Source organism: Zonotrichia leucophrys, chromosome 8, assembly GCF_028769735.1.
Source record: "Zonotrichia leucophrys gambelii isolate GWCS_2022_RI chromosome 8, RI_Zleu_2.0, whole genome shotgun sequence".
NCBI lineage: Eukaryota > Metazoa > Chordata > Aves > Passeriformes > Passerellidae > Zonotrichia > Zonotrichia leucophrys.
Window position 1 is genome coordinate 27459910 of NC_088178.1, and position 13741 is coordinate 27473650.

Genomic DNA, 13741 nt, shown 5'->3' on the forward strand with positions numbered 1-13741 from the left:
GATGCACCTACCAGGAAGGTGATACTCAGCCCCTGAGCAAACTGCAGCTGGAATGGTCCTGGGGAGTGGAGATTCCTTCCCACACATCCCACGGTGTCAGCACTGGTGGTGAGGCACTATCCCTGCCCCCACAGCATCCCACCCTGCACCAACTCAGCTCCAGCTGTGTTTGCAGCAGTGCTGCTCACAGGGGAGCAGCCTCAGCTGCTGGAAATGCATCCCATTATCCCAAGGGAAGGCCTCTCTGGACAGTGTGTGCCTCCAGGAGGAGCATCAGAGCTGCCACAGCTGATAGGGAAGGATGGGAAGCAGGGCACTGAGCTGCCCTGCAGATAAAGGAGCTCAAACTTGTCAGATAACCCAGGCAGGAGGAGGGTGAAGGGAGGTTGTACATGCTCAAAACCTCCTCCTAAAATGAAAACAAAACCAAAAACCTGACAGGGCTGAAGTAATTCTGGTGGAATTTCCTCTTCTGTTCTCAAGCTGCTCTAAGCCCGTGTCTGTCTGCTCAAGGTTTGTTTAGCTCAAAGGCAAGGGTATATTTTAGTGCCTGCACGTTCCCCCTGTAAAGAGAGATAATGGCCTTTTTCTCATGTATCTCTTCTAAAAGATAACAAGGCTCTGAATTATCATTTCTTTTAAGCAAAGCAAAATGTCACAAGATAAAATTAGAAAAAATTTCTGACTGTAACAAAAGTAAATACAAAGTTTACCAGTTTGAAATATGCAGAAAAGCTATGTTTGTTTTGTTGGTTTTTATTTTCCAATCTCTACTGAAATCATTATTTCCAATCAGAGGGAACCAAAGATGAATAGCTACAAATAGATTTTTCTTCTTCATTTGTAAGTATCTTTAACTTTCAAGCCACTGGAAATTCTTATGGAAATTACCCAAGAACAACTTCTTTAAGGTACATATTTCTTTATTCTGGTAAATACGCTTTTAAGCATCACTTTTAAAGCTCTTTGCCCTTTAAAAATACATTTACTGTAATCAGAGTGCTGTGGTTCCAGGGAGTAAACTCCTCTTGGTTTCAGTTTAATTTAACATATGACCTTGTTGATAAGGGTGACCCTCACATCTGACCTTTAGGATCTTCCACAAACCTTTCCCATATCAGGGCGTGGGTTCACATCTGAAAACTCCCAGGCCTTTGACATTTTCTGTTTCTCAGAGCAGACTAACCTTTCAGGGAATCCACATAACAAGTTGTTTGTGATCCCTTCTGTACATCAGGAATTTACTGATCAGGCTTGTGAAGGTAAAGAGTCTTTATCTGGAGATACTGAAAAATTTATTGATGCCATTAATTTGCTCACCAAGAGAGTGGAAGATGACTTGTATTCAAACCACTGTGAAAGTGTTGTGTACTAGAGGCATTAGCATTTATCTGCTGTGGTAAAAGCACACGATGAGTATCTCTTTGTGGTATTCTAAAACCTAGAAAGACATTAACAATTCTGTTAAAATTTCATGTACTATAGAGCTCCTAGGGTACTCAAGCATACATTCCATTTGAAGAAAAATGCCTGATAAATTTTCACCACAGCCTTCTACTTCAGGGCCTACTTAAGGGACCAAATAATGATTTTTTTATTGAATGCTAATATTTCATACCAGGTCTTTTTTGGGTTGTAGATGGTGGCTTTGTGTGAGAGAGCATTGTGGGCACTGCAGGATAGGTTCTACTGATCTTATAGGTTTTGTAGCTTTTGTAAAGGGCAGATTCTCGCCTTCTTTCATCTGTGCAGGAGCAGCAAACTGATGCCAATTAAGTAGCTGAAGTTTTGCTTCATTTGCTTTTGTGTACAACTGGAAGAAATCTTTAATTTTTGATTTTGGGGGTGATGGTGGCATAAGGAATAACAGCCTGTGCTCCTTATATATCTCTTTACTTAAATCCCATTCTGGGTCTTTTTCCCACTCATCATTCTTCACCGCCTTCAAGAAGAATGTTTTCCATTTTCCACAAATTGTCCCTTTCTTCCTACATTAGGATTTCTGCTTTTTGTTTGTTTGTTTTGATTTGTTTGTTTTGTGTTTTGTTGGTTTTCGGTTTTTTGTTGTTGTTGTTTTTATTTTAATTTTTGCACTGTGTTTTCAATTAAGAAGGATTTGACTTGTCTCTAACGTGCATTTCTGGTTAGCAGCCTTAACTCCCCTCCATCAGTTTACCAGTTCATCACCCTTCTTATTCCAGCACTCTGCCTGTGCTTTAATGTACAGCCCCAACACTTTGCAACCCCATTTTTAACTCTCTCTCCTTAATTTCAGGACTTTGGGGACTGCAGGCTTGATGTTTTTATGGGCCTGGGTGCTTACATATGCCATTTTTTAATGTTCTGAAAAGTTGGATCTGTATAATTGGAAGACTGGATGTTATTTTCTAATGCTCTTTCATTTGAACTGCTTATTAATAACTTGATAGCACAGAAAACTTTTTTTTATATCAATAGTTACATTCCTGCATGTGCCACTGAATCCTTCCATAGACAAGGCTAATAATGGCACTGAATGGCACTTCTTACACTTGAAATAGAGGGTGATTAGATTCTCTGTTTTGTCAGTAGTTAGCTCTAATACTTGGGTGTTCTCTTTATTTATTTGCATTTAGGTTGAAAATGGGAGATTCAGTGAAGGGTGGGAGAATTTGGTCAATCTGAACTCACTGCCACAGCAGCTGTGGAGGGAATGGTCAATCCATTTGTTCTGCCAGTTTTCCCTGTCTCTTCCAAGGCCTTTGATGCCAGATGCTCTGGAGCATATGAGGGATTTCCTTGAAAGCTGAGAGAAAGGGATGATGATTTTTATTTTTTTTTCAGGTCAGCTTGTAGCTGCCAGTTCTTCATAAAGCTGGATTGCAGCAATAAGCTTTAAACACTGTGCTTTGCAAATGGTAGAGAATAATAAGTAAAGAGATTCTCTGGTATGGGATGCCTGAATCTTTCTTTCCCTGGTCTTTTGCTATCCCCAATAAATTACAACACGCTGCAATTTCAAACAAAATTAAAAGGATGAATCAGAGGATATTTACACTTACATGCTGTCAAAATCCATGGAATTTACAAGTGAATAGTGTTCCAAATATGCTAACATTTTTCTGGCTTCCTGTCATTTCAGTCTGTCCAAGAGCTGTAGCAACTGCAAAGGAGCTGAAACTGGCACAGTGCAAAGAGGTTTTTGGGTGTCTCCTTCCTGAGAGCTCGAGGCATTATTTCATAATACATGATTCAGCAGGAAGAAGTTGGGCTTTTCCTTAGAAAAGCTCCACACTCCTGTGATTTCTGTTTTATTTTATACTTTTTCCATTTTGAGATCACTGAATCACACAAATCATTGGGATTAGAAGGGCCATCTTGAAATGATCAGAGCAGGGTCACCTACAGAAGGTTGTTCAGGGCTGTGTCCTGTTGAGATTTAAGTATTTCCAAAGGTGGAGGTTGTGAAATCTGCAACATCTTCCAATGTCCTGACCACTTCTCCCCAATAAAAACTTTTTTTTTTTGGTTTGGTTTAAATGTAATTTGCTGTATTTCAGTTTCTGCTTGTCACACTTGTAAGTGTCACTGGGGGCCACTGAGAAGGGTCTTTCTCCCTGATCTCTACTCCCTCCCATCAGATATTGAAAAATTCATTAATAAAATCTTCCCCCTCCACCTCCAAGCCTTCTCCTTGCTGTCCAGTCTGGGATACTCTTCCTCTTTCCAATAACTGTTCTTGAACAGGCTGAGCTGAGCTCAGGTGGCTCAAGTTTCTCCAGGATGTTTCCTGGGTGACATTTTCCATTCCTTTTCCACCAGGAAAGGACCCATCATTCACCCTGCTTATCATCAGCTTGAGTCCTGCTGCCAGGTGGTTCCTTTCCACTTCTCCTCTCTGCTCTGAGAAGTGAGGAGTGCTGTGTGCTGTCCCTCCATCCCTCATAGCTCATAGTTTGTAAAAATTTAGGTCTTTTAAAAAATAGTAATAAAGAAATATTCCACTGTCCACTCATAGAGTTTTGGTCCTAGACTCTTCCTGCCTGGGGAATCATACTTGCTTCTACTCTGGCAACACTGAGGACTTGGGAACTTTGGAGTATGAAAACTAGGAGCTTTTTCATTGAATTTCTGGTTTTAAATTTCATGGAAGCTTTGAGTAGACTTGGGCCTATTGTAATTGTTCAATATTTAAATTTCTGAGGTATTATCCTCCTTCCTTATTTTTCATACTGTTCTAAAAAATAGAAAATAAAAAAGAGACATTTCTCAGACTAGTTCTGGGTCATTCCTTCTTTTTACCTGACTCTTCCTCTCCCTGGTCTCAATTTGTTATTCATCTTCTTTTTTTTAGGCTTCAGCCTCCTGCTGAAATAACTTTTAAAACAGTGCTGTCTGCTTTATGAGTCAGGATTCACAAAATCAGAAGGGCTATTTTAAACAATTTGCGAACTTCCTCCAAGTCAGAGGCTGTTGGACTCCTTAAAATTAATGTTTAAGTAGTTTAAAGTGTATCTTAGAACCAATCTTGATTTTATAATTTCCTGTGATGGAGAACCCACTTCAGACTGAAAGGTTGTTGATTGTTAGTTGCTGTCATGTCTCAAAATTAATGAATTAATTAAAGAACACTTGATTTTTTCATCTGATTTAACTTCCTACTCCTGCCTGGCAGACCGTAGGGCCACGCTTGACTTGCACAGACTCAAATTTCCTATGATCAAGGAAAACACTGAGGTTTCCCCCGAAAACTCTTGGGTGAGCTGTCATACTTCTCAAGCCTTGCAATTGTTTTCCTGGCTCATTTCTGAACTCCTTTAGTTTACAGTGCATCAGTATCTTCTCAGTATGGATATAAAACTGGATACTGTGTGAATGTCATGGGGAATAAGTTTGGCTGAAAGATTTAAAAATCTCTTTTCAGAAATTGATGAGATTATTTTTGGTCTGGCATTTATTTCAGTTCAGAAAAAGAGAGAATTATTTATTCTAAGAGGAGCTGCTATCATGTGAGTTGTTAAAAACATCCAGTAAAAAAAAAAATCTGTTAAGTAATAATCCATGATTAATACAAGCTAAGTAATAATCCATGATTAATACAAGCTGAATTGCCTTTACAGCAATGTGCTGTACCAGAGCAGAGCAACTCTGAAAGCAGAGCAATAGTCCTGCCGTCTGCATGGATTTTGTATCCAGAGAGACTCTGAAGAATATTGTGCTGTAAAGAAAAACAGAAATGTCAATTACCAGCCTAATGAAATTATTGTTTGCAAGCAAAAACTTGAGCTCAGGTAGCTGGGTTTGGATATAAATGCATTCCCTCTAGCTTAGTAAGACATCAAGTTACTGCATTCTATACCTTTAGTAAGACATCAGATCTTTGTGTTTTATAGCAGTTCAGCAGTGAGCAGTGAACCACACATAGCAGGACACATTCATTCTGCACTGTCTCACTGCAGTCTAGCAAAGAAAACTCAGTTCCAGCCATCATAACATGCCTGTTGATCCAATGATGCAGAATTTCTTTTTCCTTTTGACCTTCCCCCAGGAAAGCTTCTAATTTATACATGGAGTAGGTCTCGTTCCTTAAGCCAAAAAAGCCAAGCAGTCTCTGTTGAAGTAGGCACCTCTGCTTTACTGACCAATTTGTGCTCAGCTTAATGAACCAGGATGTGCCTGATTTGATTTTGCCAGAGTTTAGCAGTCTAATACATCTGCCTGAAGTATTTACACATTAGGTAGTGGAGATGTGGTTCAGCCAAAGGCTCTCTGGGAGAGTGGGATGGAAAGGCCCCAAATTAGATTTGCCTCGAGCTACTGTGGCAGCTCGTGTAGACAGAGATGAATTTTGAACCAAAGGAAGCCAAAGTGATTTTGTTTAACCGTTTTCCTCACTTTTAAATAAGCTGGCGTATAATATCACAATTTGTTTTGGTTTTCCTCAATGAAAATTCTGAAGTCTTTAACAGCTGACAAGGAAGTTTTATAGAGGTTATTTGGAGGTTAAAAAAGCCCCAAATCTCACTGGTTTTAATATCTTTTAACCACCATGCATTCAGTCCTAAGAAAAAAATAGTATTATAACTTCACAGTCAGCATCATTATTCTGCTTCTTTCTGATCTTAGTGCTATTTTGTCTACTCAGCTGGGCTAAAAATTGTAAAAAAAATCAGCCATACACATCTCATTTAAATGTGAGTATTGTCTGTAATTTAGAGGGGTATTTGTTAATGTATATTGTGTGAGATAGGGTTGGGACAATGTGTATTATTTATTGAGATTCCTTGTACATCCCAGATTTTGGCATTGTGAGAATTATTATGGAACACAAAAAGTGGAGATTATCTGCATGCTTTGTAATGAACACGAAGGGGGAAAATCCCTTATGTTTCTTATTACATTTGGATGGCCAGTGCTTTTATTTTTACTAAGGTCCTGTTTCCTTTGATGCCTATTCAGCTCTGTTTTGTTTAATGAGATAACTTCTTCAGTACATGTTCTCTATCACTTATTTAACAGGATATCTGTTTTCTGTGTTGTCCTTTAAATCAGAAAGCAGTTTAATTGTTCATTTTGGGTGGGGCTGTGAAATGGGGACGGGATGTACCCTTGGGTTGTGTTTCTTTCTGAGGCTGCTGGGATTTCGGCGAGGGATTGTTATGTCCAAATTCAGGTTTGTTTGGGTCTCAGTGAAGGGACATCTCCTTTGAATTTTCCTCCTTTCATATTTTTATGCCCTTATGCAGTTAAATATACAAAGTGCAGCCCTTTTCTACAAGATAGATGAAAAGCTGTGCTGGAGTCAGCTGCACCCCGGCTGCTCTCAGCTTTTGTTTGGAAAGGGGCTACATCCTGATGTACCTCATTCTGTTAAAATAGAGTGAATTTGGATCAAGTTGACTGAAGATGCATTATCTGCCTCGTGTGTTGTGGCTGGTAAATAGCTGGTTCCTGTGGGAAGCACCTAAAAAGGTTGAGGGTCTTTGGTAGCACATAAGTTCTTTAAACAAAGTTTGATCACAGCAAACTCTAGCATCAGTCTTCGAAGAAGGATAAAAGAGAAGGAAGAGATTCAGACAGTTTTTTCCTTTTGTAAACTGGCTGCTTTATAGGGGAAAAAATAGCTGGAAATAGCCTGTCTCGTCCCAAATGAAAGGTTGTGGATTAAGGCATTGCATTAGTGAAACAGCTGCACCAATGTGAAACAGAAAGTCCTCCAGCTTCAGCCATTATGGGTTTGTTTGGTTAGCTCTAATTTTGGAAGTCATTATAGCAAAGGTAAATGACTTGCACAGGAGACTACTGTCAACAAAAGACTCGATACATTTACTTTGGCAGGAGCCTTGAGGAGTCTCAGGCCTTTCAGTGCCTCCTTTATGCAGCTCCTGTCCTGCTCTCACTGTGTGCCTGTGTGCAGGCAGCTCTCCCTCTCTCCCTGCCTCCCGTCCCACAAGTTCTTTGCCCCTGGCAGGTCGGATTTAAGGGTGGCAGCACCTGCTGCTGAATTGCTGGAGTGTAGCTGTAGAATACCTTCATGTTGAGAGTAGCTGCCCCTGGGCTTCTAAAGCTGCTATGTTCTGCTCAAGTGAGAATCTGCTCCCTCGCAGTCTAGTACTGGAATACAGTCTGTATCAAAAGCTTCACTTTTAATTGTGTCTCCTTATTGGTTGGTGTTTGTGTTTCTTATTTTATCATTTAATAGCTTTACACTTGTAGATTCTCAGCATGCTGATGCTTAGCTGAGTTTTCTAGCTTTTTGGTGAAGATTAAACTGTGAGAATAATTTCCTTCTCAGGCCTGTGCCCGTGTGGTTGAGTGAAGGCTCAGAGTGTCCATTCCACGCTGACTTACACTTGTACAGGTGGGGAGGCAAATTCCTGATGACAGAAGGAGTGCCCCAGCAGAGCCTGCTCCTTCCTCCCACAGAGCCTCTTGGGAACATTTCCTAGGGGCCTGGCAGAGCTTTCCTTGCTCTGTAGAGCTGGGGGCGTGAAGGAGAGGGGCAGGGTGAGAATCCTCTCCCTGTGCACTCAGTTTGTCTGTCCTGCACTCCCTGGCTGCTGGGTGACCCAGAGCTCCCTTTGCAATGCCTGCCATGGGTAACTTCTGACTGCTCTCCCTTCCCAGCTGTGGGGGAGTGCTTTCAGTCACTGAATATTTGTTCAGGCAGACTTCTAAAACATATGGGGCAGACTACTGTTAAGTCTTTTATTTAAAATACAAGATGATTATGCTGCCTCTCCAAATGACAAGAAGCCCATCCCTGCATGTCCTCACACACATTTTATGCCCATTGCTGCTGGTCATTCTGATAAATAACCAGTACCAGAGGAAGTGTAAGGTCATTTTCTTGTGCTGCTGTAGAGGAGAGGATTGTCTTTATCTCTAAGATTGTTCCCTTAGTGCTTATTAACTAGAAATACAGTAATTGAGAACCTGGTAGGAAAAGATTTTGTCTGATAATAGCCTTGATCTCTAAAATGGAGTATAACTACATAATAATTACACACTCAAGTGTTTGACTGGTATGACTGATATAAACTAGCCAACCATGGAATGGCATGCCTGGAAAGAGGTTTTATTTCAGATTAATTTAATCTCATGCTGTATATACACCATGGTTTTGCTTTCAGGTCAGGCAATTGATTCTGAAGAAGAAGATGTGGGTTTAGCTGCATGAACTCTTTTGAACTTCCTTCCACCTGCAGGGTCTTTGAATGTCAGGAGAAGCAGACAGCTTTGGTATTTTGCTCCAATGTCTTTAAAAAGCCTGAAATATTACTAGAAAAATCTCTTAAAGAGGAAGATCCTTCACTCCAGCTTATTGGGGGAAAATGCAAAAGATGCATCTCTTGGAAAGGCCAGGACAGTGTTTTGACTTTACAGTAAATAACTAGTAAAATGCAGAAGTAATAAAACACAGATTTTTTTTTTCCTGTGAGGAGGTGACCTAATGTCCTCATGTCCTTCTGTATAAAGCTTAATGATGAGGTTTGCTTACTGCCCCCAATATTGACTATGAACTCACTGGCAAGTGCAACAGTTTTGGCTGCACAGACTTGTTTTAAATTTCCAGTGTGAGGTTCAGCCTGGAATTTCAGGGGCAGTGATGTGTGGCTGTCAATAGAACAGAAACTCTTGGAGAAATGAGCAACTGTGAAGTTGTGTGTGCTGATCCCAAAATGCTCCATACACTGCATCCATCAGGAAGTGGGCAAAAGGAGAATGTAGCTTTAAAAATGAAGAACCAGGTTAATTTACAGCAAAGATCTAATTGATATCTAAAATTGAAGACCTGTGAATTTAATATCATGACTTTTTCATCAAACAGTAAGGTTGTATTACTGCATTTCTAGAAGTTTATGCTTGTGGAAATTAGTGTGTTCTTGATATTTTATGATACGCTATTCCTCTTAATTAATGTCTGTTGTAGAGGATGTTTTATGTCCTTTCTACATGCTTCAGGTGTAACGTTCTCAATAAAATTGACTGCGAAGATAGTCTTGTTTTATTTTAAAGAGTAATTTTGCCAACTCTGCCCAGATTTGTTGAATTTAGTAAACACTCCAGGTAGGTACTAAGAGCTCTGGCATTGGCAGGGAGGTCTGAGGGAACTCCCACTGTGCTTTCTGCCTCTCACCCCCAAACCTTTGCATAAATTTGGAAGTGTGTGCAGTCCCAGGAGCTCAGTCTCACTGCTCCAACTGTGGGGGGCTGAGAGGAGGCTCTTGGGGGTGTCCTTAAATTCTGGTACTTGAAAGAATCTAGATTTGTTCTTCTAAGCTCAGACAAAATTGGGTGTGTGTTATGGCAGGACCTGCCCTTGGGCTCCCTGTGACAGGGCAGGGAGGGCAGCGTTGTCTTCTTGTCTTCTTCAAACTGCACAGGCCAGAGAAGGCTCAGAAAGGGATTATTTAAGTCTGTGAGGGAGTACAGCTGCAACTGGAGGAATTTGCTGTTTAAGCCAGTTTCTTTTTCAGAGTTTCTGTTGCTATAGTCACCTTATTCCTAGCAGAACTGCTGGAAAGGATGGAAATGGAAAGAAAAAATTGGCCAGTTCCTTGTGCATTCCTTGTGCAACAGGTGCAGTTTTCATTTGTAAGCACAGACTGAGCAGAATCTCCTTCCATGCCCAGAGAATGCCTGCAGGCAGCACCTTCCACAAGAACATGGGATTTCTGCATTTCATATCTCCTGGAGACATGCCAAGCAGAATTTAATTGCTTGTGGTGCAATCTTTCTCTGTGGCTAGATAGGATATTGAATGCTTTTGAACTCCTAAATTGCCATGGGATGGCCTGATCTGGAGCAGTTGTGTTTAATCTGCAGCCAGATAATGAAAGATGCTCCATCACACAGAGCTCTGTGATGCACTTCTTTGTTTTGTAGATACGAGACTTCACTGGAGGGGGAGGGAGGGAGCTCCTGCAATAACACACACGTTTGTTTTTCTGTTTATAAATTGACAGGTGTTTGGTTTGTCTTGTGTCTGCCCAGGAAACCACGTCCTGTCTCCTGGAGAGGCTGTTGGGAAAGGTCTGACAGCGGGCGCTGCGGAAGAGCTCGGGCTCCCCGAAGGGATTGCAGTGGCAGCATCTCTCATTGATGCACATGCTGGAGGACTAGGTACTCACTCATGGATTCACTGCTCTTGGAGACAGGATTGTTGAATTCATTTCAAAAAGCCATTTTTGACACAGACTGTTTTTATCCAGCCATTTGCTCTGATGGTGTTCTTAAAAACAACCCCAAATCATCACAATAACTACCAGCACTGCAAATCTGTTTCTAGAAAGAGGATATATCATTGCTATATGTCTTTTCAGATGGATCTGCAAATTGTTTGTTAATTTCTGCCAGTTCCACTTTTGACTGAAACACCATGGTGTTGGAATGCCAACATGCTGAGAGTTTGCATCTTCTGTTGCTCAAAACTTTGGGGATAGGCAAGAATAAAACACAAACAACCATTCTGAGGGACAAGCCTCATGTTTAAGGCTTGTTCATAGTTAGGATTCTTATTACTTTTAGAAGTGATTCATGATTCAAAGCTTTAAGGTCTGGTGCTTTGACTTTTTTTTATTTTCCAGCACAATATTCTTACATTCAGCCCTGGTTCATCTTTTCTGAAATACATTTGATGAGGCCAAACAAGTTCATTTTCCTACTATGCTGTTTGGCCTTGTCCAAATACTGTCAATAAGAGATTCAGTATAACTTTCTCAGCAGGAAATTGAGGGTTTTTTAGTTTGCTAGTTTAGAAAACAGTCTTACCTCAGGAAGTTTCAGTGTTATTGAAACAGTACTCTTTAATGGAAATCTATTGCTCATCAGAGGATTTTTACTAGATCTAACTGAAATACGATTAGGTGCTAAACTACCAGTTTTGCTTCAAATGTTTTGTGCTGTTTAAAAATCCCATTTGTCCTTCTAGAAACTGTGGCCTGGAACTTCTTTAGTGTTTAAATCCCTTTACTTTGCTTTTGGTGAGGTAAAGCAGTCATGGAGATTGCTTTTCTTGCTACCTGGAAAGGATTAGATGTAGATCTATCTGCAAAAAGGAAGACTGAGCTTCAGTGTCATATTTGTAGGTGTGTTGTGACTGGCTTAAAAATATCTGTCACTATCCTAATTGCATAAAAACGTGTTTAAAACTGTGTGCCTTGGCAGTTCTGTGTTCTTGGAAAAGAACAGAGTAATAATCTGACCTGAAAGAATGAACTTGCAGCAAAACTGGGTTGTCATGGAGCATGTTAAAGTGGCAGTGGAAGGTCCTTATTTAATTGGCATCATTATGGATCCAGAGCACAAAAAGTTTGCCCATTTTTTCATGTGCTGAACTCAATCAATCGAATTTTAAAAAGAATAGAGAGCAACTGTCTGTTCCTTGGTACAGACTTGTGTAAAGAAACTCTGACACTAGAAACACTCAGCTGCTGGCATCCCTCAGGAAAGGGCTGCAGTGGATAAAGACAGTCTGCTAATCTGAATATGTTTTCCCAGATGGCACCACAAACACCAGCAGACTCCTGGAATGATTGCCAGGAGGAGAAAACCAACACACAGGTTGTTGTTGGAGAGAGGGGGGCATTACGAAGGGGAGATAGTGGGAGACACCATAGCTCAGTGCAGTCTGGGACAAGAGGAGCATTTACAGTGGAACTCACAATTCTTGAATCTGGGAAGGGTAATAAATGTATTGGAAATGGTGTGGAAACTTAGTAGAAAGGACAGCAAAAAGTAAAAGATTTGATAGCAAAAATGAAAGTATTTTGATAGCAAAAGTGATAGCAGGAGCAAAAGGCGAGTCGAAGAGTGCAGATATCTGTAAAGAAAATATCCTGCAGGCTGAGCCAGGATGATGTGATGGACGTCTTGTTTGCAGTGTTAATAACTTTTGATGCAGCTCAGATCTGCCCTTGGCTGGATGTGAAGTGTGGTTTGGCTGAGCAGGTTCCTGAAGTTTATGAAGGCTTCAAAGCTTTGAGTACAATAAGGTAAAGAATAGTTTAGTGTGTATGTTTGAGGAGGTCATGTGTGACTCCTGGATCAGTCCATCTGATACCTCTTATGGAAAAGTGAGGATCTAAGAGCCAAGCAGTTATATCTTGCATTTTAACCTACTGTACTAATTTCAGAGAATGTACAGATAAAACTGTGAGGATGGCAGGCCAGACTTGTGGGGTTGGCCTCATAAAAATGCTGTTTACATTGCACCTTTTCAAAAGGCATCAGCATTGTTTGAACAAAAGTAGATGATTTATGGTGCAGTGTCTAAAATACCATGTTACTGTGGAAGAGATCCAGAAGTACACATTGCTGAGCACTGCTTGCCTTCCTAAAAAGCTCTCCTCTGTTCTGTGTGGTGCACAGACTTCTTGTTCAGCCTCTGCTTCTGAATCTGCCTCAGACTATGAAAAGTTCCACCTAAGCTAAAGGTGAAAGTGACTTATAACAGCAATTATATAACTTTTAGCCAATATTCCAGACATTTGCTGTCTGATTTTAATTACTCACAAATAGGAGGATTCTAACAATTCTAAACACTGGTGAAGCCACTGACTAAAATTCCAAAAAGAGCCATAATTCCAGTTTTGCAGAAGCATATTTTATTAGCAATTAAAAAGATGTTTTCAGTTTTATATTGTTTATGAAAATACATTTGCAGGATATACTGACTATATAGTTTAATAGATTTCTTCCCTCTCAAGTGTGAACAGTATTTTTAACTCAAGAAATTCTAATACCGTCTTGCTTAGTACAGGAATTTGCCTTGTAGACAACCCTATCCAAAATTCCTAATATGCATTCATTATGTTGAAGCAGTGAAAAAATAAAACATGAAGTAGAAGCCTTACTTTTAGTTTTTTGTTGTTCCTAACTCTCTTTAGAAATTCATAGTTGCAAGACAGTTTAGTTAAAGGGACACGAGGATGGATTTTTTTCAGACTTTAAAATTGTAGCCCTTAATTTTCTGATGATTTAGATGACTTCCAACCATGGTAATACCAGGATAGCCATGGTGATCCCAGTAAGAGAAACCCCCCCAGACTGATTTGATAACAGAGCATTGCAGTGGTGATCTAAACAAGAGGCTGTTAATGAAATGTAGGATATGAACCAGCCCTAGCACTAAGTATCTTTCACGATGTCCAGCAAATGTTTTCCTGATCCTTGTACAGGGAGATGAAGGGGATTTTTTTATCAGTATTGACATACTGGTCTCCAAATTGAGTTTTGCAGATGAAAATGCACAGTTGGG

General features: G+C 40.3%; 1 protein-coding gene across 7 annotated transcripts in view; it reads left to right on the forward strand.

The window, feature by feature from the left end:
- FGGY (FGGY carbohydrate kinase domain containing) overlaps positions 1–13741 on the forward strand; it is a 127791-nt gene that overhangs the window by 50527 nt on the left and 63523 nt on the right. For all 7 annotated transcript variants that reach the window (XM_064719494.1, XM_064719496.1, XM_064719499.1 and 4 more), the window contains one exon: positions 10477–10605. In XM_064719494.1, coding sequence (XP_064575564.1) covers positions 10477–10605 — 129 coding nt within the window. The remainder of the gene's footprint in view (positions 1–10476; positions 10606–13741) is intronic.